Source organism: Sorex fumeus, unplaced genomic scaffold, assembly GCF_029834395.1.
Source record: "Sorex fumeus unplaced genomic scaffold, SorFum_2.1 ptg000035l, whole genome shotgun sequence".
Taxonomy (NCBI): Eukaryota; Metazoa; Chordata; class Mammalia; order Eulipotyphla; family Soricidae; genus Sorex; species Sorex fumeus.
Genome location: NW_026606092.1, coordinates 9,355,199 through 9,382,173, shown reverse-complemented (window position 1 = coordinate 9,382,173; position 26,975 = coordinate 9,355,199). Strand labels below are relative to the sequence as shown.

Here is a 26,975-nt window from a genome sequence, read left to right as displayed (position 1 = left end):
TAGCTGAAGGACAGGATCTTGCTTCCTTCATGACAGATATCAGAAACTATTTTAGCAGAAGTTCAAAAATAGCACAACTTTCAAAACAGGTTAACTAAATTATTCAAAATAATATCTTGAACTAAAACACTAACAAAAATTTAAAACAAAATGTAAATGATGGAGAAATGGGCACTGGTAGAGGGATAGTTACTGGATCATTGTATAACTGAAACCCAAGCACAAAAATTTGTAAGTCTACAACTGTACCTCATGGTGTTTCACTATTAAAAATTTTTTTAAAAATTCCTAGAAAAAAAATCAGTTTTGTCATAACAATTAATTCAGTGAGCTTTATAACCTTAACTCTACTAATTCTTACATTGATATTCATTAGTTAAATAGAGGAGAAGAGAGTTTTACTTTTTTCTGACACAATTAATAATGTTTTAACTCTAATGTTTGCATGAAGTTTATTTATCTTCTCCGTTTACTTCATTGCTTCTTTTATATACTTGTCCTGAAAATGACACTCAAATTACTCTGAGGATTATGAAGGCAATCATTAGTACAGTATGATGATATATACACTACAATTTGGCTATTTTGTTTGTTTCTGTTGTCACTGTAGTTTTGTTGTGAGGCTAAATGCTTTGAAGAAAGTTGTTTCTACATTCAAGAAAATAGCAGGTTTATAACATGTGGGTTATCGTTTATTTTTGATGAGCAAAGCTTTAGTATTTGGGAGGGGAAGCTGAGTCCTTTCTTAGGGGCCAAGCTCACAAATTACTATACCTCCAATGAATGTGGTACATCTAGCAAAAAGAAGCTGTACGATATGTACAATAAGAGTTTATAGGGAGTCCTGAGAGGTTTTCAAGAGAAGTTTTACTCTTTAACAAACTTTTGCCAAAGGAGTAGGATCATATGAGGATTGCAATGAGAGATAAAGAGAGAGAAAGAGAGAGAGAGGAGAGAGAGTAAATTTCTAAATTTTACAAATTTAAAAAAGAAAGTCAGTAGCGATTATTGCTGTTTGATTTTCATCAGTCTTGGTTAATTGTGATTTTGATCTTTTAAAAACTTATCGTAATTGGAGTAACATGTTTAATAGTGTTAATATTCATGCTTTTGTTGTCTAAAGTTAATGGCAACTTCACCACCACCTAAGTGGCAAAGAGCCTCCTCTAATATACTTATGTCACCTCTAGATCTTATTTTCATGATTCTTTCTCCTCATATACTCCAATTTGAGGATAAAATATAGAAGAGAAAGGGCCAGAAACAGTACAAGATCAAGACTCTCAACCTTGCATGAGACTAGCTCAGTAAGATGCCTAGTAACATATATGGGTCACCAAGCATGAACTTGGGAGTACTCATGAATACTGCTTGGTGTGGCTCAATGTTCCATTCTACCCTGCCTACATCCTTCCTCAAAATAAAGATCCAGAGAAGGTGGGGCTTTGAAGAGGAAGTGTGACTTCCTAGAGATAATAAAGATAAGGAAAAAGGAGGGACTTAGAGAAAATTTGACTTATGAAGAGATTGGGGTTTAGAGAGACAGTGACTTATAAAAGAAGATGAGTTTTGGGAGCCTGAGTAATAGTACAGCAGGTAAGGCAGACAACCTGGATTTGATACCCGGGCATCCAGATGGTCCCCCAAGCACCACTACCAGTAATGCCCGAGTGCAAAAGAGTAACCTCCAAGGACCCCAGAAGTAATTTCTTTGCTACACCCTTGTAGCTCCCAAACAAAAACCAAAAAAAGAGAGAAGATGGACTAAAGTTGCTTTAACCAGGCATCTGTTCTTGGGCACTTGGGTTGTTTCTAGATTTTGGCTATTGTGAACAGTGCTGCAATGAACATATAGGTACAGATATCATTTCTACTGTGCTTTTTTTTCTCCCTCAGGATATATTTCCAGAAGTGGTATTTCAGGATCATATGGAAACTCTTTGGTACATTTACACAATGGATTACTATGCAGCTGTTAGGAGAGATGAAGTCATGAAATTTGCTTATAAGTGGATAGACATGGAGAGTATCATGTTATGTGAAATGAGTCAGAAAGAGAGGAATAGATATAGAAAGACTACACTCATTTGTGGAGTATATAATAACATAACATAACATGAGACCGACACCCAAGGACATTAGATATAAGGGTCAAGAAGATTGCTCCATAGTTGGAAGCCTGCTTCATGAATGGGCGGGGAGAGAACAGATGGAATAGAGAAGGCATCATGAAGAAAATTATTTTTGGAGGAATTGGTCGGGATGGGAGATGTGTGCCCAAAGTAGATAAAGGACCAAACATGATAACTTCTCAGTATCTGCATTGCAAACCATAATGCCCAAAAGTAGAGAGAGAGTATGGGCGAATATTTTCTGCCATGGAGGGCAGTAGGAGGGTGGGAAAAGTGGGGGTATACTAATGAGATGGGTGGTGGGAAATGTGCACTGGTCGAGGGATGGGTGTTTGATCATTGTGTGATTGTAACTCAAACATTAAAGCTTGTAACTATATCTCAAGGTGAATCAATACGACTTTTAAAAAATGAGAGAGAGAAGATGGTTCTAAGGTTGGAGGTGGAACTTAGAAGACCAGTGAGGCTTGGAAGAAGAGGGGAGGCATAAAGGAGGAGGTAGGGCTTAGAGGAGAGATTGGAGAAGAACACAGGGAAGAACAATGGAGCAGAAGATAAGTTCCACCCCCGCACGGTTGAACATTGAAATTTGTTGGTTGTGCCTGAGTTAGGGAAGTGTTGATATTTTAATTGGTTTCAATTGTTCCTAAAGCTACTAAAGCTTAAAATATCTAATATGAAACTGTATGTTTTTATGTTTCTGAGAGTCATTAAAAAATTAGGATATGTCTAAAATTTCGTGCAAGGAGTAGAGAAAAGGAAATTCAAAATTGGTTTTGAAACATGGGGGGGGGGAGAAATGAAGTTTTTTTACTCATATTGAATTTTTTCAAAGACTTCTCTGTGAACTGGTCATGCATGCTTTACCTCATTGAAACCTCACATACCAGATTCCGTATTACCATCTTAAACAGTGCGCGTCTCAAAAAGGTTATAAACACAATTCATAGATGTCTAAGTAGTTGGCTCTGACCAAGAAATGATCCCTTTCAGTCAGTATAAACAGATGTTTGAACCTGTAGACTAGGTAATAAGATCATATGATTCTGGAGGGCATAAATAGGCTAATAGTATAAAACTCTAGATTATATAAAGAACTAGGAATTTCTAAGAATTTGGACATCAAATAGAGACTAGAAAGTGTTTAGTCTTATTCTATTGGAGCAAACTTCATTTTCTGAGTCAGGGATGGAAATTCAAAAAAAAAATATCAGATCTGAGTAGTTGTTCAGTAAGCTGAAAAATAAAATAAGAAAATTGTGCTGGAAGAAATGAATTATTTGATCTTTCAAGAGAAATATACTTAAATTTCTATTATAGATGCAAGATTATATCGGTTTGTAAGTCCACAGAGTCTCATGCCTATCCCCAAACAGCTTCTTTAGAAGGCAAGATACTCATAAACATGGGTGTTTTGTTTCTTTGCTTGTTTGTTGTTTTTACTGTCTTTATGATTATACTTATGAGCATAGGACTCCTATACTTGATACACATAAAACAATTTTTAGATCTACTCTCAGGAAGTTCTTTATGTACATATCTTGCAGGGTATGACAATACATTATTATTATTGTTTTAAAATAGTAATTATAAAAATTATCATTCTTTATCATTAAAAAATATTTAATTTATCATTATTTATCCAAAAATTCTTTATCAAAATTTATCAAAAATTATTATTCTCAGAATCATTGATTCAACAGGTTACCCTGAGACTAAAAATTGCATCCCAGAAATGTATCAGTCAGTTCTTCCCTATTCTTGGTCTCTGTCTGAGTAGATGCTTGCTTACTCCATGCTGTAAAGGTTCCCGATTCCCTAAACTCAGGGGCTCTTCTCTCTTTTTCTCAGGACTCTTCTCTTCAAGCTTTTGGTAGGTCTTTGGTCTGCACTCAAGGTATCTGGAGAGCTGGGAAAAGTAGGCAGTAGGTTTTCAATAAAATGGATGCGCCTGAATTTTCTGTGATTGATAAAGCTCATTGTCCTGGTCAAGGAGGTTCATGTCTTCTGTGAGAATTCGTGAAGCTATAACAGGCTAATGTTTTCACTCACATAATTATTTCACTGTGAATTCTATTATTTCAAATTATCTTTCCCATAATCATCCTTATTTAAGTAAGGGTACAATTACTACAAAACTCTCTTAGAAACATGCAGGTTTTATAACATGGAGTGGCTGTTTTTAGCTTGGAGAACTATTCTGTATTTTGATAAGAGCCAGGACAAAAAGCAGAGGTCTTGTGTCATCTCTGAATAGTTGTTGTTGTTTATTTATGTTTTAGTTTTATTGTGTTTTCAGGAAAATTATTATCTTACCTAAAAATATTAATGTAGTTTATCATGCTGTCAACCATACTTCAACCTACTTCAGTGGAAAAATGTCCCCATAAAAGTTGTATTTTGTTCTTATAAATATAGATCTCAGAAAGGTTAAAAATGATAAAGGAATTCTTTATGACAAAACCCTACCATAAGTCTTCAGAACTAAATTAAACATAAAATACTTTAAGAGGTTAGAACAATAGTAGAGTGTGTATGGTGCTTTTCTTGCATGCAGCCAATCTAGGTTTGATCCCTAGCATCCCATAAGGGCCCTTGAGCACCATGAGGAGGTCCTGGGTATAAAGCCAGGAATAACCCCTGACCCTCACTGGGTATGGCCCCAAACCCCAAACTCAAAACCAAAAATAATATAAAACCGTTTTACTAAAAAACATAAAAACCCAGATTTATACTAAATAGATCATTGGGGGGGGGGGGGTAAATGGTGATTTTTTTAATGAAAACAGAATAAACTTAAGCACAAAAGTGACTCATTTTTTCCTCTAGAATCTAATAGTTTGGATGAATGACACTTGAAAGTAAAAGACTTAAAGTTCTTGGAAATTTAAGAGAGTTAATGAAAAATACAAGTCCACATCATAAACCCTCTGTTAGTGAGCTTGTCCTGGGCTGTTGCCTCTCATAGAGGCAATTCCATGCCTGGTGTCTTCCTGTCAGCATCTCTCCTTTCTCACTGGGAAATTTCCACAAATGACATTGAATTGTTTTGAGTCATGAAAGGCAACTGCATAAATTCTCTCAGGATTGTACCTTGCAGGCACATGCTTATCAATTTACGATGAGAGCTGGAAACTGCAGGCATATATCTAAATCTATCAAAACGAGGAACACCTCAATGTTTGAGTGTTCTGCCTTTTAATGTCTCTTTAAAAATATGATCTCCTGTACTATACTATATCACAGAAAAATCATAAAAATGTGATTGCTTAACCTTGCTTTCAATGTGATTCTCAATACTTTTTTATATCAATCACAGAGTTTTCTAAAGTGATCTGTAATTTTAAAGCCTATAAAAAATTTCTTCTGAATGAGAGTGTTGTATAATATAATATTTATCATTTTGAGCCTCTCAGTTTTAGGCTTGCCAAGTGTTTGCTACTGGAGGATTCTTTTGTTTATTTATTTTACCTGTTCTACTATTACTCTGCCCCCCCTCCCCCGGAAGAGTAAAGGGTTAAGGAAGCAGAGAAAGAGAGGAGAGACAGAGACATAAAGAGACAGAGAAAATATGAACTGAAATATAAGTTCCAGAGACCAGACCACTAACCTTTAGTACATATTAAACTCAGCGACTCATGGAGGGGCCTATCACATAAGCATTTCTAAGTTGAATGAGTAAATAAATGTATGCTACCACAGAAGTGGCTGTGGGTTAAATACAAGTATTGAATTGAATGTCTCTAGGCACTCATATTGCATATTCTGAACCCAAACATTATGCTAATTCTTTTCTTCCCCTGCAGCAAATAACTTGCTATTTTCAGGCTGTTAGGTGTTCACTTTCAGCACAGTAAGGTGCAGGTGTCTAAAAGCTCCACAAAATCAGCTCAGAGGAAAGTTGGCGTTTACTGAATTGTGAGTCGGCATCTCACATCTCACTGAGATAATCAGATTAATGTATTCTATGATTTTATATCTTGAGCTACTGGGTAAAAACAGTTCTATTGCATTATTAGTAGAAAGCCGTTATTCAGATGAAGTTGGTTTTGTCAGAAAGGAAATCACATATATTTTGTTGTCACTTCTCCCTGATGTTTTTATTTCCTTAAAGAGAACTGATTTTGCTAGAAACTTTTGTTCTTATTCAGTATTTCCTTTCAATGTTCTTTAAAACAGATCTGCCAAGAAAAATAATTCACCTTCTTGCAAAATGTTAACATTTTCAATTTCAAGTAAAAGCTATCTCGCCAACAGTGTTATTTCAAAATGTTTGATTTGTCATGATATGTTCGGTCTATTTTTAAGGTTCTCAAAATTGAATTCTGAAGTTGGTGCCTGTTCCAAATTAAAGCACTGTGCAATATGTTGCAGTATCACTGAGTGGAAGAGAGAAAAAGATCCAGGAATAAATATAACTAGAGGAGCACTCACAGCTAAATTCTCTTTTCATTTCCCCAGCAAAAGGGATTTAACCTGCCAAATGGCATCTCACCTTGTAAGTCATAATGAATATCACTTGGGAGCAAGTGTGAATATTACTTTTGGTGAATATTTCCATTTAGTTGAAGCAATAGTATCATTGAGAAATAAATGAAATGTCTTATTTGTTCATGCTTTGCAATAAAAAATAATTTAGCTTCTAGTTAAGTTCATTTAAGTCTTTCTGTGCTCCTGGGGCTACCCTGGGCTCTGCAGCCTGACCCCATCCTGCATGGTGAGCACATTCCTACCTCTATGGGCCAGGCTAGACCCTCCAGATAGGGGACCATATGCCACTCTTGGTTCTGCCACCTGCAATGTCCAGAACCAGAAATACGATACTTCCAGCAACACACCATCTCCTATGACTTTCACACCCTAAGATAATGAGGTGTTATAACAGGGGAATGGCTGGAAAAGAAGCTTGTTACTCCAGAGTAATGAAAGCTCTGTGCCCAAATACTGGGCAATCTAGGAGGAGCCCCATCTATCCAAAATTTCTCCAAGATCAGAATCAGCTTGGTCTGTGCTTCCTGCATTATGTGGGGAGAGAGGAAGGAAGGTAAGTCAGTTTTCCTGTGGTGAATTTATAGGAATTGCCTCCAAAGTTCACTTTCCACCCCATTCCTAATAATTCTGTTGACCTAGGTTTATAGGAAATCCTTCTCACTGTCATCTAAATCCCACAAAGTTGAGAAGCAGGTCCTATCATGCATTCTACGAAGAGTTAATGAGAAGGACTGTTGAGATAAATTAAGGCTTGAATTTGTTGACCTTCCCCAGTTCATTTCTATATCAACAATAACTCTTAGCTTGCAATTCATCAAACACCTCTAACAACCAGGCTCTGATGTTATTCATTATCAGAACATTGTGAATTAACAAAGAGAGAGAAGAAAAAGGAAATCCCACAAACCATGGAACTTGCTTGCAAAGAGTTCACCAACTAGGAAAGAATTACCCAGGAAATCAGCCACTGTAGAAAGATCTGATAAAGGTTTAATAAAGTTAGGACAAAGGTAGAAAAGGAAGGATAATAAAAAAAATGCAAGAAGCAGTGAGATATCCTGGTTGTCTGGGAAGAGCTGAAAACGAGATGGAATTAGCTAGACCAAGAGCTGGCAGAGGAAGCCAGGAAAACTATTTAGGTTCCAACTTTATCAACTGGTCGGTTAGCTACAAATAAAATGGCAATGCCTAGCAACAACAATCTGGAATTATGCATAATGGTAACTTAAAAGAAACCATTGTTCTTCAATGAGTAACTTTGATCAGTACCATAAACCTTTTTTTAGATTATATTCTAATTTCAACTATTTAATAAAGACGTATGTTGATTTTTTTCTATAAAAAACATGTTTCAATTTTGCTGCTATCATTCCCTCTATGATCTAAGTTTCAAAAAATACCTATTTTTTTGCCATTCTTATTCTATCTTTAAGGGGGGGTTAGAGTACAATTATAATGAGTTTCTCACTATAGGAAAATGAATGTTATATAAAATTGGAGAATATAAATTTGTGGTCATCACTAGAATAGCAGCTATTGCTATCTCTTTGAAACAAAAATTATGTTTTACTGACCGTAGTATATAAATATGTGTGTTCCTATGCATACGTATATACATACATACTCATATACATATATAATAAGAAAGATCAGTAATTCTTATTTAGTAGGCAGTCACTATTTAATAACAATACTGCAAATATGTTTTATTATTCCAGTATAATATTTTTTATTAAACTTTTACAAATTTTTCTGAAGTCTTGTTTTTCAAAAACTATCTTGAGAATTACTTTTCTTATTTAATACTTTTAAAATTATTTAGCTTATTAAGAACACTTTCCAGGTCACAGAGATGTACATCACTTTGTGAGCACTGACTGGAGTGATTCCTGAGCACAGAACTAGAATAAGTATAGCCTGGTATGACCCACGAACCAAAAACCAGAACCAAAACAAGCAACAAAACCAGAATGTGTACTTAGTATCCTAGAATTATTGTCATTCTAATAGGTCAAACAGCTTTCTTTTTATTGCTTCATAGTGATTTGGGTCCTATCAGTCAAAATGAAATAAGTTATAAGTGGCGTCTTTGTCTTATAGACAATTGAAAAGCAGGCCTTTTTTAGAGTCATAAAAGAACATACAGCATCTTATTTGTGCTGTGTGTGTGAAGTACTTACTTTTCACCCTCCTTGTAATATCAGTTTAGAGCCTAAAACATCTTTACAAGTAAGGAAAGATTTACTTTGGATTTTTACTTAGGAAATTGGATTTTTGAGAAATTGGATTTCCCAATGGGGTTGTGAATGACAGTAACTCAAACTCTAATAGAAAGGCATCTTTTCAAATATCATTGCAGACTAATTCACAAAACCCTGGGCCATTGTTATTTTATTTTTACTAAATTGCAGATTTTCTATTGATGATTCTATTATGACTTGCAAACTTGGGTGATGTATTAAGATGAAAATTGTATTGAGTGTCTGCAGGGCTAAATTCCATAGTTGGTTGAGCATATCTGGAGGAATTCCTGGAGGAATGAATTGAAGCCTAGTTTTAAGTCATAAGATATATTTGTACAATATAGGGATTCACTCTAGGAATGGCACTCAGGAGACTCAGTCAGAAAAGGAGAGATTCCAAAGCAGATGGATAACCAATAGAACTGTTGGTTTATGAAAATTTTAAATCCCTTAATAAGTCTCATGCCCCATATTTTAAAAGCAGTTTTACTATGAGTGATTCTCATTAAGTTGTCCCATTAATTTCACACATTAACATTTAAAAAAATTTTAATTGAATCACCGTGAGATACACAGTTACAGGATTTCATGACTGGGTTTCAGTCATACAATGTTCCGACACCCATCCATCCACTAGTGAACATTTCCCACCACCAATGCCCCAGTATCCCTCCAGTCACCCCCCACCCTGAGCCCCTACCTGCCTCCATGGCAGGCACTTTTCTCCTTACTCTACTTCAGAGCATTATAGTTTGCAATACAGACACTGAGAGGCCGTAATGTTTGGTCCTTTACCTACTTTCAGCACAACATCTCCCATCCGGAGAGATCCTTCCAACCATCATATTAACATTAACATTTTAAGGATCCCAGAGCCCTGTCTCTATTGTTTTATTTCTATTATTCCACTCATGTGAATGGAAATGAAATGAAATCAATGAAATGACTTCTTGTTTTTCACTCTTTTGAGAATCCTGAGTCATAGTTTTTCATTATATTTAAGCAGCATATTCAATGTTTGAAAATTTGATACATAATTCTGTTACTCATTAATTTTTGAGTCTCATTTTAAAGTTTTTCTTTGTGATTGAAAATCAGGTACCTAGATACAATATAGCAGAGTTGAATGACAACATTTTACTGCTGTCTATTTCATTAAAACTATGAAAGGGTATACTTAAGAGTAGTAGGATATATTCATTAGAGTGAGCTATAAATTATTGACTTATTAGGAGACACTATCAATATACAGTAAATGTTTGTTTTAAAAAGTTGAACACGGGGCTGGAGCGATAGCACAGCGGGTAGGGCCTTTGCCTTGCACACAGCCGACCTGGATTCGAATCCCAGCATCTCATATGTTCCCCTGAGCACCGCCAGGAGTAATTCCTGAGTGCAGAACCAGGAGTAATCCCTGAGCATCGCCGGGAGTGACCCAAAAAGAAAAGAAAAAGTTGAATACAGGGCTTGAGTGATAGTACAGCAGGTAGGACATTTGCCTTGCATGAGGCCAACCAGGGTTTGATTCCCAGCATCCCATATGGTCCCCCGAGCACCACCAGTAGAAATTCATGAGTGCCTGAGCCAGAAGTAACCCCTGTGCATCACTGGGTATGACCCAAAAAGCAAAATAAAAAAAGGAAAAGGCTGAATACACGGAATCTATTTTATTCTAGACCCATTTCAGATCCATACTGTTTTAACATTGCTGATCAAAAGGCTGTAACACTCAATTATTGAAAGCATCTGTATACATGATATATGATTCCTAGCCTATGAGTTTATCTCTTTCTCATATCTGTTATGTTTCAGTATTCACAGAAACATACAATGCACCATCTAATGTTCTAGAGAGTTGGCATATTAAGGTGACCGTCACTTCCTGAGCATTCCTGTTACTCTCTGTGGAGCATCGTTTGGCTTCTTTCATTTCTAATTTTGAGATGTTAATGGTGGTTGTGGATCACAAAGGTAATACAAGACAAATTGGATAATGGATAGTTTTTAATTTTATGCCATGCTAAGTGCACAATATGCATTTAATTTAAAATATGAAACATATTTCATAATAAATTTTTCCAGTGACATCAAACTCTAGAATACAAAATGAGAGCTTGGGGTTGGAAGCACAGTACAGTAGGCAACGCTTAAGCCTTACCCAAGGCTATGTTGGGTTTGCTCCCTAGAGCCCTGGCTTTCCAAAACCCTCATACAGCCATGAGTAAGTGCTGGTACTGTCAAGTGTGACCCAAAGTTCAAACAAACAAAAAAGTGAAAAATGTCCGTCCTCACTGTTTACTGTGCATTTGATATTTTAAAGTGCATTCATATATTCGTGCAAACACATTTAGTTATTGTTGCAAATTTTAGTGTTATTATTTTATAAGATGGAAGCATATTGTAGGTATATATATATATATATATACATGTATAGATGCATATACATTAAATAACTTGCTTTTTTCATTAAGTTATACTGTAAACATTCTTATTTACATATATTTTATGAAATTCATGATTTCACATATCCCACATATGCTCTAGAAAGCTCAATATTTATGCTGTTGTATAATTTAAAATAATTTAATTATTTCTTAGGTTGTACATTTTGACTGTTTCTGCTCTTTCTTAGATACTAAATAAAATTACAACAGGTATCATGTTTAACTATCCCTAATACTAAAATTCAGAGACTTCATTTTTTTAATTAATTCATTTCTGAATACTAATCACGCTGTTATTTTAAAATTTTATTTAATTTTAGGCACCATGACTTACAGTATTGTTTGTGGTAGGATTTTATGCATAAAACATTTCCGCACCACATCCTCCAGCAGAGTGCTTGTCTCTCTCCACCATTGTCCCAGAGTCACGCCCTTCCCCTGCAAACCCTCACTTTGGCGAGCTTCCTACTAAAGACCAGTTCTCAGTTTCTGTTGCCATTGGATATTTGTTATTCTCTCACTATATTTCTTTCTTTACCACACGACGGAGATCATTCTGCATCTGTCTTTTTACTTCTAACTTCACTCAGCATAGTGCTTCATCCGCATAGCAACAAATTGCATAATTCTATCTTTTTTCACTGTTAGACTGCCAGAAACCACATCAGACGCCACTGTGAGTGAGAAAGTTTTATTAGAAAAGGCTGCTGGGTGGATACCCTGCGAGTAGAATTCTGCATTGAAAAGGATAGGCTCTTTTCTTCATATAGGAATAAGCTCTGTGTATAGGTCATCAGAGAAGGGGGTTTTCTTGCTTAATCAGACCAAGAGCCAGATGTCTACATTTAACAAACGTAATATTCTTAGGAATGTCTAGACCCCTTTGTTCTCCAGAAACATGCTTTTCTGAGTTTCCAACATTCGACTCAATGTCCAAGAAGCCCTATATCTTGTCCACCAGATATCCAAGCTGTGTCATTTGTTCTTGGACTCTTGACTTTTGTTTTCAGATTTTGGTTACCATGAATAGTGCTACAATGAACAAAGGAATGTAAATGACTTTACTAAATAGTTTGGGCCCTCGTGATAGATGCAACTCTGTGGAATTGCTGGATCATATGAAAGCTCGATTCCTAGTATTTTTCAGAAGTATCCATATTATTGTTTTCCAAAAAATTAAACCAGTTCACATTCCCACCAACAGTGAATAAAACTTCCTTTCCCCCATAGGCTTACAAGTTGTTTATTTTCTTTGTGATATGTAGCAGTCTCATGGGTGTGAGATATCTCATTAGTGTTTTGACTTGCATTTACCTGATGAAAAATTATATTCAGCATTTTTTCATATTCTCTTTGGCCTTCTTTTTCTTCTTTGAACAAGTTTCTGTTCCTCTCTTCTTCCCCCATTTTTTGATGGGGTTTTTGTTTCTTTTATTTATTAAGTTCTACCAATTTTATCTATTAAGTTCTTTATGTACCTTGATTATTAACCTTTGTCAGATCAAAGGTGAGCAAATATCTTTACCCAATCTGTGGGGTGTCTTTTTTACATAATTTCTTTTGCATCAGATTTATTAGTTTTATGTAGTTTTTCCAACCTTTGCTTCTGTTTGTATTGAATTATTGACTGTACCTTTAGATTCTATGTTATAAAGTTTTCTACCTATATTTAAAATTATGATTTATGGATTCATATCTGATATCAATATCTTTAATCCATTTTTTTTGCCTTTTGGGTCATACCCAGGGATTCACAGGGGTTACTTCTGGCTCTGCACTCAGAAATCACTCCCGGTGGTGCTCAGGGGACAATATGGGATGCTGGGAATCAAACCGGGGTTGGCCGCATGCAAGGCAAATGCCCTACCCGCTGTGCTATCACTCCAGCCCCTTCTTTAATCCATTTTTATTTGACCTTTTTTCACAATGTTATAAAGGAGTCTGCATTTATATTTTTGCACGTAATTAACCTGTTTTCTCAGCATCATTTATTGAAGAGGATTTCTTTGCTCCCATTCTTACTTTTTTTCCTTTATTTAAGATTAACTGCCTATATATTTGAAGATCTGTTCAGTAAATGTTTGTTTAATTTCCAACTGTTTGAACCCCCACATTTCTGTAAATGATTAATTTATATTTAAAAACCTCATGCCCAGAGAGAATAGTTCATAAGACTTCTGTCTTTTTGATTTTATGGAGGCATGTTTTGCCTGGCAAGCTCCCCATGACGTATTTGATATGCTAAACACAGTAACAACAAGTCTCACAATGAAGACATTACTGGGCCCACTCAAGCAAATAGATGAACAATGGGAGGACAGTGCTACAGTGCTATGCTTTGTGACCCAGTGTGTGGAATATCTTAGAGAATGTCTCATGTACAGTGGAAAATAATGTGCCAAACACTTTGGGAGCAAGTGCTTCTGTATAAATACTTGTCTTCTAGGCTCATGTCTTTCATTTCTCCCTTCAAGGATATTGCTCACTTACTAAGTTTTTGCTTAGATGGCCTATTCAGTGGTAAAAGAAGTGAAGTCTTCTGCTCTATAGTGTTACTGCCAGTGTCTTCCTTCATGTCTCTTTGCAGTTATTTTCAATATTTAATGAGTCGTCATACATATTTAGTAATGAGAGTTCTTATTGATGTGATGATTCCTTAATCATTAATGGCTATCCTTGTCTATTATGACCTTATTTAATTTGAATTTTATGTTATTTGATATGATATGGAAATCTGGTCTTTTTAGAGAAACTGTTTGCCTGCAAGATTATTTTCTGGCCTTTGATTTTGAGTCTATGCTTACCCCTGTGTAGATATATCTCTTATAGGTAACAGAAAGTTGACTGCAGGTTGATCACCCTGACACTCTGTGTCTGTTGATGGATGAGTTCAATTCATTGACATTGAGTGAGATTATTGAGATGATGTAATTTTTTCCATTATTTTGTAGAAGTTATGTGTGTTAAGTTTTAGACGTATAGTATTCTAGCACCAATCTCACCATCAGTGTCAACTCCCTCCACCAGTGTTTCCAAGTTCTCTCCCTCCCTTGAAGCCTGCCACCTTGACAAGCACTTTTTAAAGTTTGGTTCTATGATTTGGATCTCAGTAATGTGGACGAGTAGCTAAATATCCAAATCTCCATGCTGTACCTATTAAGGAAATTCCTTAAGTGCTTCTTACAAAAATGTTTTTAAGGCCATGGAGTTTCTAAAATTGTTACTTCTCTTCAAATTTATTTTTTTATTTTTTTTTATTTTTTTTAAAGTTGTAGATTTACAATTTTTTGTGCTTTGGTTTCAATTATACAATGATCAGATACCCATCCCTCCACCAGTGCCCATTTTCCACCACCATGGATAATATCCCTCCCACCCCCATCCCCCCATCCCCCCTGTCTCTGTGGCAGGGCAATCCCCTGTGTTCTCTCTCTCCTTGTGGGTGTTGTGGTCTGCAAAAAAGGCATTGAGTGGCAAACATGCTCAGTCCATAGTCTACTTTCGACATGCATCTCCCCTCCTGGGAGGATCCTCCAAACATCCTTTATTTGGTGCTCCCTTCTCTATCTGAACAGCCCTTTCCTCTAGGATACCCGGCTGGCCTCTAAGTTATGGAGTAATCCTCCTGGTGCTGATCTCAGCTATTCTTGGGTATTAATCTCATACTTTGTTACTTTATATCCCCCAGATGAATGCAATCTTTCTATGTCTATCCCTCTCTTTCTGACTCATTTCGCTTAGCATGATACTTTCCATATTGTACCACTTGTATGTAAATTTCATGACTTCATCTTTTCTAAGAGCTACATAGTACTCCATTGTGTAGATGTACCAAAGTTTCTTTAGCCAGCATCGGTTGCTTTTGTTCTTTTGAATGTGGGCCAGTCTCTGAGGTGTGAGACGGTATCTCATTGTGGTTTTGATCTGCATCTCCCTGATGATTAATGATGTAGAGCATTTTCTCATGTGCTTTTTTGCCATTCGGATTTCTTCTTTGAGAAAGTTTCTGTTCATTTCATTGCCCCATTTTTGGATGGGGTTGGATGTTTTCTTCTTGTGGAGTTTAACCAGTATTTTGTATATCCTGGATATCAACCCCTTGTCAGATGTGTATTCGGTGAATATCCTTTCCCATTCTGTAGACTGTCTTTGTATTTTGGTCACTGTTTCTTTGGAGGTGCAGAAGCTTCTTAGTTTAAGATAGTCCCCTTTATCTATCTCTGTTTTCACTTGCTCGGCCAGTGGCGTGGCATCTTTGAAGATACCATTAGCTTCAATGTCATGGAGTCTTTTGCCAACTTTATCTTCAATGTACCTTATGGTTTCTGGTCTGATGTTGAGGTCTTTAATCCATTTTGATCTTACTTTTGTACATGGTGTTAGGCAGAGTTCTGAGCCTATTTTTTTGCATGTAGCCGTCCAGTGATGCCAACACAATTTATTAAAGAGGCTTTCCTTACTCCACTTCACATTACTTGCACCTTTATCAAAGATTAGATGAGCATATGATTGAGGAGAGATGTCAGTGTATTCAACCCTGTTCCATTGGTCTGCAGTTCTGCCTTTGTTCCAGTACCATGCTGTTTTAATTATTACTGCTTTGTAGTACAGTTTGAAGTTCGGGAGGTTGATTCCTCCCATTTTCTTTTTCCCAAGAATTGCTTTAGCTATTCGTGGGGGCTTATTGTTCCATATAAATTTCAAGAGTGTTTGCTCCATTTCTTTGAAGAATGTCATGGGTATCCTTATAGGGATTGCATTGAATTTATACAATGCTTTCGGTAGTATTGCCATTTTGACAATGTTAAGTCTCCCGACCCATGAGCAGGGGATATCTTTCCATTTCCTCATGTCCTCTTTTATTTCCTGAAGTAGCGTTTTGTAGTTTTCTTTGTACAGGTCCTTTACTTCCTTAGTTAAGCTGATTCCTAGGTACTTGATTTTCTGGGGCACAATTGTGAATGGGATTGTTTTTTTCATGTTGCTTTCTTCTCTCTCACTGTTTGCATATAGGAAAGCCATGGACTTTTGGGTATTGATTTTATAACCTGCAACTTTACTATACGAGTCTATTGTTTCTAGGAGTTTTTTGGTGGAAGTTATTGGGTTCTCTAAGTAGAGTACCATATCATCTGCGAATAGTGAGAGCTTGATTTCTTCCTTTCCTACCTGAATGCCCTTAATATCTTTTTCCTGCCTAATCGCTATTGCAAGTACTTCCAGTACTATATTGAACAGCAGTGGAGAGAGTGGGCATCCCTGTCTCGTCCCTGATCTTAGAGGGAAGGCTCTCAGTTTTTCCCCATTGAGGATGATGCTTGCTGTAGGCTTGTGGTAGATGGCTTTAATTATGTTGAGGAAGGTCCCCTCTATACCCATTTTGGCTAGTGTTTTCATCATAAAGGGGTGCTGGATCTTATCAAATGCTTTCTCTGCATCTATTGATATGATCATATGCTTTTTATCTTTTCTTTTGTTGATATGGTGGATTATGTTGATTGATTTCCGAATGTTAAACCATCCTTGCATCCCTGGGATGAATCCTACTTGGTCATGGTGTATGATCTTTTTAATGAGTAGTTGGATTCTATTTGCTAGTAGTTTGTTGAGGATCTTTGCATCTGTGTTCATCAGGGATATCGGCCTGTAATTCTCTTTCTTTGTGGTATCTCTGTCTGCTTTTGGTATCAGTGTGATATTTGCTTCGTAGAAACTGTTTGGAAGTGTTTTTGATATTTCAATTTCGTGGAAAAGCTTAAAGAGCATTGGGAGTAAGTCCTCTTCAAATTTTTATAGCATTTATTCAAATCTGAATAACAGTTTAACTGGATAATATCACACTAATATTAATCACTGAAAATTTTGTATATTTTTTATGTCAAGACTAATACTCACTGATTATTCTACCCTAGTGTTTCAGAAATATCTTGGCTATACTTTTATAATTTAACTTCCAGATGGACTTTAGAATTTTACTTGACATGTTCTACCAAAAAAATCCTTGAGATTTTGTTTGAAGTTCTGCTGAATTTTCAATGAATTTGGAAGAGTTGACATATTTAAAGTATTGAAACTTGGACCTTTGAAGTTTAATATGACTTACATTTGGGGAAGTGGGGAGTTATGCTATAACTGTAGAGTGGTATGCATGTTTTTGTGTGTGTGTATGTATGTGTCTGGTGATAGAAGTAAAACATGAATGCTAAATATAAAAATACATTGAATAGTGAATCTTTTTTATGTCTGTGATTTTGATAAATCCTGATTTAAATGGAAAAAATCATAGTACTTTCAAAAAACTAATATTAAGATGTTTATAAAGAGGTAGGGAGGAGCTTGGAGGACTTGACATTTCAATCAGATTCCAAATATTTCAAAGCTTTAGCTTAATTAGACCCATATTCTTGGTTTCCCAAGCTCTAGTCTTAGCCCCCTTTTCTATGTACAATGGTTTAAATCAACAGAGCTGCTGCTTTAATATTTTCTCCTGCTCTGATTATTTTATTTTGAATATAATTCAGAGTCAATAATAGTAAGTAGTTGTTACTGGGTGTCTTTCATTTAAGATTCTACTCCAATTTGGTGTTACCAAAAGTTTAAACGCTTCCCTGTTAAAAGAAGCCTCAAACCTACCATCTCTAAAAGTATGTACCTAATGCAGAAAATGCTGGTAGGAACAGAAAATGGGTCATTATATATTATGTGGAGGACTTGATCCACTGGAGTTTGGATAAAAAATAAAAATCCTGAGCAGCGTTGTGACCACCAAGTACTCTGTTCTATGCCATGATTTGGTTCTATTCTAATATGTGTAGTCAGTACTGCCTTTCCCCCCTCCAGTTTTACAATTCATAGTATCTTTTGAGCAAACAGTTTCAGAGAAAGACTAAGAAAATATGTACTAAACATTCTTATTTATTATTTTATTCTTTACTCTTGAACTAAATTGTAATTCTTAATCATACCCCAACACCTATGGAAGAACATATGTAATTTGAAGAGGTGTTGTCACCTCTTGTCATAGATGTTATATCAAAAATTAGTTACTAAGAACATATATTTGATGTGATATGTATAGAAATTAAGTTAAACTGTGAAATGGAAATATCAAGATTAATATCAATTTGAGTTTTCTATACTATAATTTGAGTAATGATGCTGATTATAAGTTAGTAATCATACTGTTTTTGCTATAAAATTCTGTTGAGGTCTTATTTTTAAACTAAAGGAAAAAATTGGAAGCATACAAGAAAGTTTAAAACTCTAATAATTGTGCAATGATTTACTAATATTTCATGTACTCTATATTACAGTATGCAGTTTTATATTTAAGAAATGTTTCTAAATATAAGAAGCACATTTCCAAGTAAGATTTAAGAGTTCTGTGGGAAATTACAAATTTTAAATCCTATTATTTTAGTGCTATAAATTTTTGTCAAGAAATATCTTCTCTTCCATTCTTTTTTTTCCTTTTGGGGTCACACCCGGAAATGCACAGGAGTTACTCCTGGCTCAAGAGCTCAGGAACTACTCCTGGCGGTGCTCGGGGGACCATATGGAATGCTGGGAATCGAACTCAGGTCGGCCGCGTGCAAAGCAAATGCCCTACCCGCTGTGCTATCACTCCAGACACTTCCCTTCCTTTTCTTTCCCCTCCTTTCTCCTCCTCTAGTCTCCCTTTCCTTTCCTTTATTTCCCTCCATAATTAATCACTTATCACTTAATCACTTAATCCCCGTTATTCATCGATTTATTCGAGCGGGTGCCAGTAACGTCTCCATTCATCACGGTTGCGTGCTAGCGTAGCCCAATGGTATCTGTTCGTTTTAGGAACATGTAGAGCCTCAAACCGATCATTTAGGGTCTTGACGAAGAAGTCTGACCATCTTATAGGTGGGCGTCCACATGATCTTTTGATGTCTCGTGGAATCCAATCAGTAATGGCTCTAGTCCAGCGGTTGTCTGTAAACCTCATTACATGTCCAGCCCATCTGATTTTTGATGTCTTGGCAAATGAGACAGCGTCTCTGATTCTTGAGCGTTGACGAAGATCAGAACTCTGGATTCTATCTCTCATTTGAGTGAATCGTGATATTCCAAGCATAGTTCTTTCGATTCCTCTTTGAGAGACCCGAATAGTGTTCTCATCCTGTTTTCGTAGGGTCCAGGTCTCTGAGGCATATGTTAATGCAGGAAGAATAGTGGAATCAAAGAGATGTGCTCGTAGTTGGAGGTTCTTTGTCCTTTTAGTTATTTCTTCAATGCTCTTGAAGGCATTCCAAGCCGCTCTCTTCCTCCTGCGTAACTCAGGTGCCAGGTCATTCATCATGTTGATTTCTCGACCTAAGTATATATAACTGTTGCATTCGGAGATGGTGGTTCCGTTGAGAGCGAATGGAGCGTCAGGAACAAGGCTGTTTCTCATAAACATTGTCTTCGTAAGATTCAGCTGTAGTCCGACCTTTCCACACTCACGGTCAAAGTCCGCAAGCATTTGTGCCGCTTGGCTGATGTTTGGTGTTATTAGAACGATGTCATCAGCAAAGCGGAGGTGGTGTAGTTGCCGACCATCTATCTTCACTCCCATGTTTTCCCATTCTAGTCGTCGCATGATGTTCTCGAGGGTGGCACTGAAGAGTTTTGGTGAAATGGTATCACCCTGCCGAACCCCTCTCTTGATATGGATGATTACTTCTTTGTAGAATGGTGAGATCTTGGTAGTGAATCCGCAATAGAGCTCACGAAGGATCCTGATGTATTGAGTTTGTACGCCCTGATTGGCTAGGGCTTCCATGACCGCTTCCGTCTCAACAGAATCAAAGGCCTTCTTTAAATCAATGAACGTTAGACAGAGCGGCATCTTGAACTCCCGAGATACCTCAATGAGCTTGGTTATTGTGTGGATATGGTCGATGGTACTGAATCCTTTTCGGAATCCAGCTTGTTCACGTGGTTGTCCTTCATCTAGTGTTCTGCTAATCCTATTCAGGATGACTCGAGTGAATAGTTTGTAGATGACAGACAATAGGCAGATTGGGCGATAGTTGCCAATGTCGTGGATGTCTCCTTTCTTGTATAGTAGTACAGTCTTGCTGGTTTTCCATTGGGATGGAACCTTGCATTCAGACAGGTAGCGTGTGAAGAGTCGAGCTAATGTATTGATGAGTACTGATGGTAAGTTCTTCAGGTGTTCAGGTCTGATCTTGTCTGGGCCAGGTGCTTTTTGTTTCTTTACCGACGAGATGGCATGTTGGATTTCGGAAGGGAGAACATTGGGAACGACATATCCATCATGTGGTATGTGGTATGTGGGCAAGTGGATGTGGCTATTAAAGAGATCTGAGTAGAATTCATGAATAATCTTCTCCATTGCCCTTCTGGAAGATGTGATAGATCCATCATGATGTCGGAGGGCAGTCATCTTGGTTTTGTAGTTGGTGAAGGACAGGCGGGCATTACGAATGTTTTTCCCAGCTTCTGCTGCATCTACCAGTACTGCTGCTCTCCTGTTTTTGAGGTCATCCTTGATGGCTTTTCTGCACTGTTTTGCCAGTTCGGACGTTTGCTTGTGGTTGCCTGAGGCACGTGCCACGCCACGTTGGCGAATAAGTTCAAGAGTGTTCGAAGAAAGACGGTTTTTTGTGGTTATCTCTCTCTTGGCATTCCTTGCACAATCATGGAGGTGCTGAATCATTCGATCGTATTCCTCATCAATGTTGTCAATGACGGCATCTTCCCATGTTGCTGCAACAGAGCCAGAGAGTTCCCAGTTGGTGGTTGTTCTGGGAGTCTTCTTCTTAAACCTTGCATTCTTTTCTCCTCGTTCTGTGAGGTAGAATTTTGCACGAAGAAGACGGTGGTCTGATCCCGTTTGGAATTTTGGGACAACAGCAACATCAGTTAGGCAAAACCGCCGATTGAATATGATGTGGTCTATTTCATTGTGGAACCGTCCATCGGGAGACTCCCATGTCCAACGTTTAGATTCAGCCTTTTGGAATTGTGAGTTACCATGGAAGGTTTTGGTTGACATGATGAACTCAGACAGTCTGTCACCTTGTTCATTCCATTCCAGGCCATGGGTTCCGATGTGGAGTTCATCGACTGATCTTCTTGGTCCTATCTTGGCATTAAAATCACCAACAATGATCTTGTAGAAGGTGTGATCTTCTTTATAGAATTTCTCCAGCTCCATGTAGAATTTCTCAGTTTCTTTTTCACCATAACTGGATGTTGGTGCGTAGACAACAAAGATAGAAACTGCCGGTAGTGAGCCACATTTATTCAAGTGTAATCGTCCGATTCGGGTTGTTAGGCATTCAAATGAATCAATGCTTGTGACTAAGTTTGTGTTGACAAGGATACCGACACCACCGACGCCTCTTTTATCACATGTTCCAAGGAACAGTTCTTCTCCAGTGTCGAAAACAGCATGATGGGATTGATGTCTTCTCGTTTCGGTCAGACCAATGATGTCGTACTTGATCTTTCGTGCTTGTACCATAAGGTCTTCAATGGATGCAGCAGATGCCAGCGTACGAGCATTAAAAGTACAGACAATCATTTTTGTTTTTCTGCGTTTTGGCAGCCCATGTCTGCCTTGGTGTTTTATCAGCTTCTCCTTCCATATCCTTCTCGACTCTGCATAATCAGGGCTAGGGGAATGAGATCCATTTATTACTGGATTTGGCATATCAATTTGGTCTATTTGGCATAGATCTCCAAAAATCTCCATAATTATTGAGAATAATTTCCAATGAAGTGCACTCAGCAATTGAAATGTTCGTACAGTGAAAAGTTGCAATTGTTATAGATATGCGTCACGAGAGGTGAGTTTAAAGAATAGAGAGATAGTACAGTGAGTAGGGCATTTGTCTTGCATATAGCAGACCAGATGCAATCTCCAGCACCACATATGGTACCCTAATCTTTGCCAGGAGTGTTTTCTGAGTACAAAGCCACGAGTAAGCCCTGAGTACCTCTATGTGTGACCACCATCCCTCCAATAAGAAATAAAGAGGTGAATTTAATAATCAGAGATATATTTGCATAGGAATGCATAGAAATGGTTCAATATTTTGTACAAACTTTTACCTGGCAGGCTAAAGAGAGAGCTAAGAGAAAATAATGTGAATTGGGCAAAATGGTCTCATCAGTCTGGGAAATAGTGTGACATGACTAGTTGGGTAGAAGCAAAACTGAGAGGAGTGGAAAGCCTACGTTTATAGTGAAGTAGAAGTTTTGTGAAGTAGACTTTGTATTTAGAAATAGGTTGCATGTAAGTCACTTGTTTTTCTTTTTCTGTTTTATAAAATATCACAGTAACACTTTGGAAGGGTTTTAAATGTGTTTTTTTTCCTCTTATTAATTAGTGAATGGTAATTCTGGAGCAACTTAAAGTCATCATACAGTTTGGAGCAAAATAACTAAAAGATGGTAATTTTACTTTGTAAAGTTTTGCATCTATATTTCTGGAATTTTTCAACTAAAGAGCTATGTCATAACCGGATTTAAAGTACTGTTTAGAATCAATCTCTGAAGATGTTTTTTGTTAGAATCAGATGATAGGTTATGATATAAAAATACAGTTACATTGTAATCAGTTTGTTCAAAAATTGTCACAAAAATTAAAGACAATGATTATCAGGTTTGCCAGATTTTTATAAAGTAACTCCAAATTTAGAAAATAATACTGAAAGTGTTGTCTAATAAATTACAAACAGAATTACTTAAAATAGATATGGAAGATTTACTGAATAAAATGCATGTTGTTTCAATACATTGAATCAACATATAGAAAAGTATAAGGGAGTAGTTAAAATCATGCTCTACATCCATATTTTCTAGTTTATATTAGACCAAATGCTTTTAACTAGAGTATTTTATTAATTATAATCAAGTGTTCAAGTTTTGGGAAAATGTTTAAAGGATAGTTAACGAGAATAGCTTGACAAGGATGAGGAGAACTGGTCTATGATTGGAAGCTTGCCACAAGTGGTGATGGGGAGGATAGAAAGGAACCTGGAGACACTGATGGTGGGAAATGCACATTGGTGTAGGAAAGAGTGTTGGGACGTTGTAGGACTGAAACCCAGTCATGAACAACTTTGTAACTTTTCATCTCACAGTGATTCAATTAAAATAATAAATAAATAAATAATACAGTTATATCCCATCTAAAATACATATTTTTTTCAATAACAGTAAAGATTCTGACATTTTATTTTTCCATCATGGAAGCCAAACAGCCAGACACTCACCATTTGCCAGGTGTAAGCAGAAGTCAAAAGACTCTGATCAGAGCAAAGGTATATATTCTTCACAGTAGAGCGCCAGTGTGTTTCTCTGTTCCCTGTGTTCTCTGAGTTCCACTGAAGCCATGACATGGTCCAGAGGAGTGCTGGACACACAGTGGGTTTGCTCACAGCTGAGAAACTTCAAATCCAGTACTCTTATTTTATTTTGTCTATTTTTATTTATTTGTTTTGAATTTACTTTAAAATTTTTAAAAAATTGGTAAAGATTTTATGATTCACAATATTGTTAATCATGGTTTCCCATGTACATAATTCCGATACCATACTCATCACCAGTGTACCAGAATTCGCTACCTTTTTTTTTTTGCTTTTTGGGTCACACCTGGCGATGCACAGGGGTTACTCCTGGCTCTACACTCAGGGGACCATATGGGATGCTGGGAATCGAACGCGGGTCAGCCACGTGCAAGGCAAACGCCCTACCCCACTGTGCTGTTTCTCCAGCCCCAGGATCCACTACTTTTAAAGCAAAAAGGAAACATTATTGAAAATGATCCCTGTTTATAAAAAGTTCCTATTCCACTGGGGAACAAGTAGTAACAAGATTGTCACTCTCTATTGGATTTGGCCTATGTAGATGCCAATGTGCATAGTTAGAAAAACTTAGTATGGGGAGACATATAATCTTTGTAGCATAGCACACTCAGCAAGATTCAGGGTTCTCAAAGTCTTGGCTGATTGGCTCCTCAAAAATCCACCCTTTATCATTCCATGTTCTTAACTAAATTCAAGTTTTCATATTATAGTGCTATTCTGTGGGCTTTTCTGATTAATTTTATCATCAGAAATAGAACTACTGGTTTTACTTACTATAAGAAAGTGGAATATTATAATTTGGTATGATTTTTAGGTAAGTCTGGAAATACTACTTCCAGTTATTTATTTGAGACAAAAAAAAAAACTTAACATTGTCAAACCCAAAAGATAACCTATTCAATGATACTAGCTAGAAACTTTATACTCTTTGATGTGAGAGAAACAATATGTTGTTTCTTTAGATCTTATGTCATTAAATTAAAGCTACTATCAATAGTACTCAAATTAGAAGAGTATGGAGTCAACCTATATAATTGTATTGGTATCAGCCATGACTCTTAGGATCCCACTCTTATTCAACTGAGAAAATCCTGTGACATCATAATATTGAAGTGTATACATAGAAACACCTGTGGCTTTCTCTTTAGGTTTCTGCATTGACCTGTCAACTTTTTCAGAAGAAATAATATTGACACCACAGGATATATTAATAATTGAACAAGCGCCACTTTGGTCAGAAAGAAGATGTGTAGAAAAATATCATCTTTATTATCATTACTGACCATGAATGAATCTGACCAGCATCTAAAGTGGTATCATTGATAAATTCAGCTAAAGTCAAGGGCACTTTTCTTACAACTCTTTATGATTAAATTACTCTAATAACTGCCAAATGAATTCAGACACAACAATTCATTTGTCCTTCCAGGGATCTCCCTAACAATTATGGGTGCCCCTTTCAAGAGAGATCTCCATAGTCACATGATATTATGGTGATAGTTTTTGAAAGACTCTTCTGGACAGTCCTTAGGGTTTTTTTTTAATTTATTTATTGAATCACCGTGAGAACAGTTACAAAGCTTTCAGGTTTAAGTCTCGGTCATAAAATGATCAAACAACCATCCCTTCACCAGTACATATTTTCCATCACCAAGAACCCCAGTATAGCGACTGGAAAGATAGCACAGAGGGTAGGGCACTTGCCTTGCATGCGGCCTACCCAGGTTCTATTCCCGGCATCTCATATGGTCCCCTGAACACTGCCAGGAGTAACTCCTGAGTGCAGAGCCAGGAGTAACAGGAGTAACCCCTGTGCATCACCGGGTGTGACCCAAAAAGCAAAAAAAAAAATAGAAACTCAATATATCCCCCTTCCCACCCCTCTCCATGCCTGTGAGGAAGATGATTTCCGCTTAACTCTGTCTCTACTTTGATTACATTCATTATTTCGACAAAAGATGCACCATTATTATTTTGAATTTCCCCCCAAAATCAAACCTGCTGAAAAGGCATCATGAAATAATTTGTTTTCTATTGCTGGTTATAAAGACTATATGATGTCACACGACCTCAATAGTGGCTGTGCAACTTTGGATTTCTGATATTTTACTAATTAAGTCTGGAGGGATTTCTGCATAGTTCTGAGATTGGTTTGTGTGCCTCTGGGGCCATGGCTGTGCCGGAGAGCCTCTTGTGGGGGCAACTTGTGGTCTCGGCGAGGTGGAAAGGACGTGCCAGTGCCGCTCCCCATTCCATGAGGCCACAGTTGCCCCATCACCATTGGCTCATACCTGGCTGTCCAATAAGCTCTGAGGTGGCAGCTGCCATGCCGCCTTGGGGGTGGAGGGGAGATGGAGGCAGAAGAGACTGACACCCTTTCCCTCCCCAGGGAGGCACTGTGCTGAAGCTTAATGCATAGTCCATTCACATTTCTGCCAAAAGCTGCTGGGTTCCGAATTAGGTCCGTGTGCCTCTGGGGCCATGGCTGTGATGGATAGCCGCTCATGAAGACCAACTTGTGGTCTCAACAGGGGGGGCGACACTTTTTAGGTTTAAATTGCAGCAATTGTCAGATCAATTAGTGTTTGACTTTCAAAAAGCAGTGCAGTCCTAGGGAAACACTTGATATAGGGTGAAATATTGGTTGTAATTGTTACTCACTGCACATAGAACCTACATTTATCAGGAGGCAGAGGTTGACAATATGACCTACCCAATGTGACCTGCTTACTAGCCAGTAAGACTGTGTTAGTCTATGTTTATGGAAGGATTGTCAGAGGAAGTATTTTTTCTACGTCTGAGATATTTTTTCTATATTTCTTATGCCAGGGCTGGAGCGATAGCACAGTAGTAGGGCATTTGCCTTGCACACAGCCAATATGGCCGACCCGAGTTTGATTCCTCCGCCCCTCTCAGAGAGCCCGGCAAGCTACCGAGAGTATCTCACCCACACAGCAGAGCCTGGCAATCTACCCGTGATGTATTCAATATGCTTAACACAGTAACAACAAAATCTCCAATGGAGACGTTACTGGGCCTGCTCGAGCAAATTGATGAACAACGGGAGGACCGTGACTGTAACTTCTTATGCCATATTTATTCCATGAAACTAGTCAGAAGTAAAAATTGGACTGGGAAGCATATATTAACCCCAATATTTTGTGTGAATATTACAGGAGCTCGTCTACCACTTAATGTTTCTGATTGATTTCTTGGTTAATTATAGAAGCCAGTGATTATACCATAGTGAACACCATTTCATGAGTAATAAAAGATCTCAGAGTAGTTTAAATTTAAACAGCTTGCTATACT

The 26,975-nt window shown here is 37.2% G+C and overlaps 1 protein-coding gene across 2 annotated transcripts in view; it reads left to right on the top strand.

Moving 5' to 3' along the window:
• KCNJ3 (potassium inwardly rectifying channel subfamily J member 3) overlaps positions 1–26,975 on the top strand; it is a 171,452-nt gene that overhangs the window by 89,825 nt on the left and 54,652 nt on the right. The window contains exon 4 of one of the 2 annotated variants that reach the window (XM_056117638.1): positions 14,140–14,194. The exons of the other annotated variant lie outside the window; for it this stretch is intronic. Coding sequence (XP_055973613.1) covers positions 14,140–14,165 — 26 coding nt within the window. The 3' untranslated portion in view covers positions 14,166–14,194. Of the gene's footprint in view, positions 1–14,139; positions 14,195–26,975 lie in introns of those variants that run through there. 2 annotated transcript variants of the gene reach the window in all.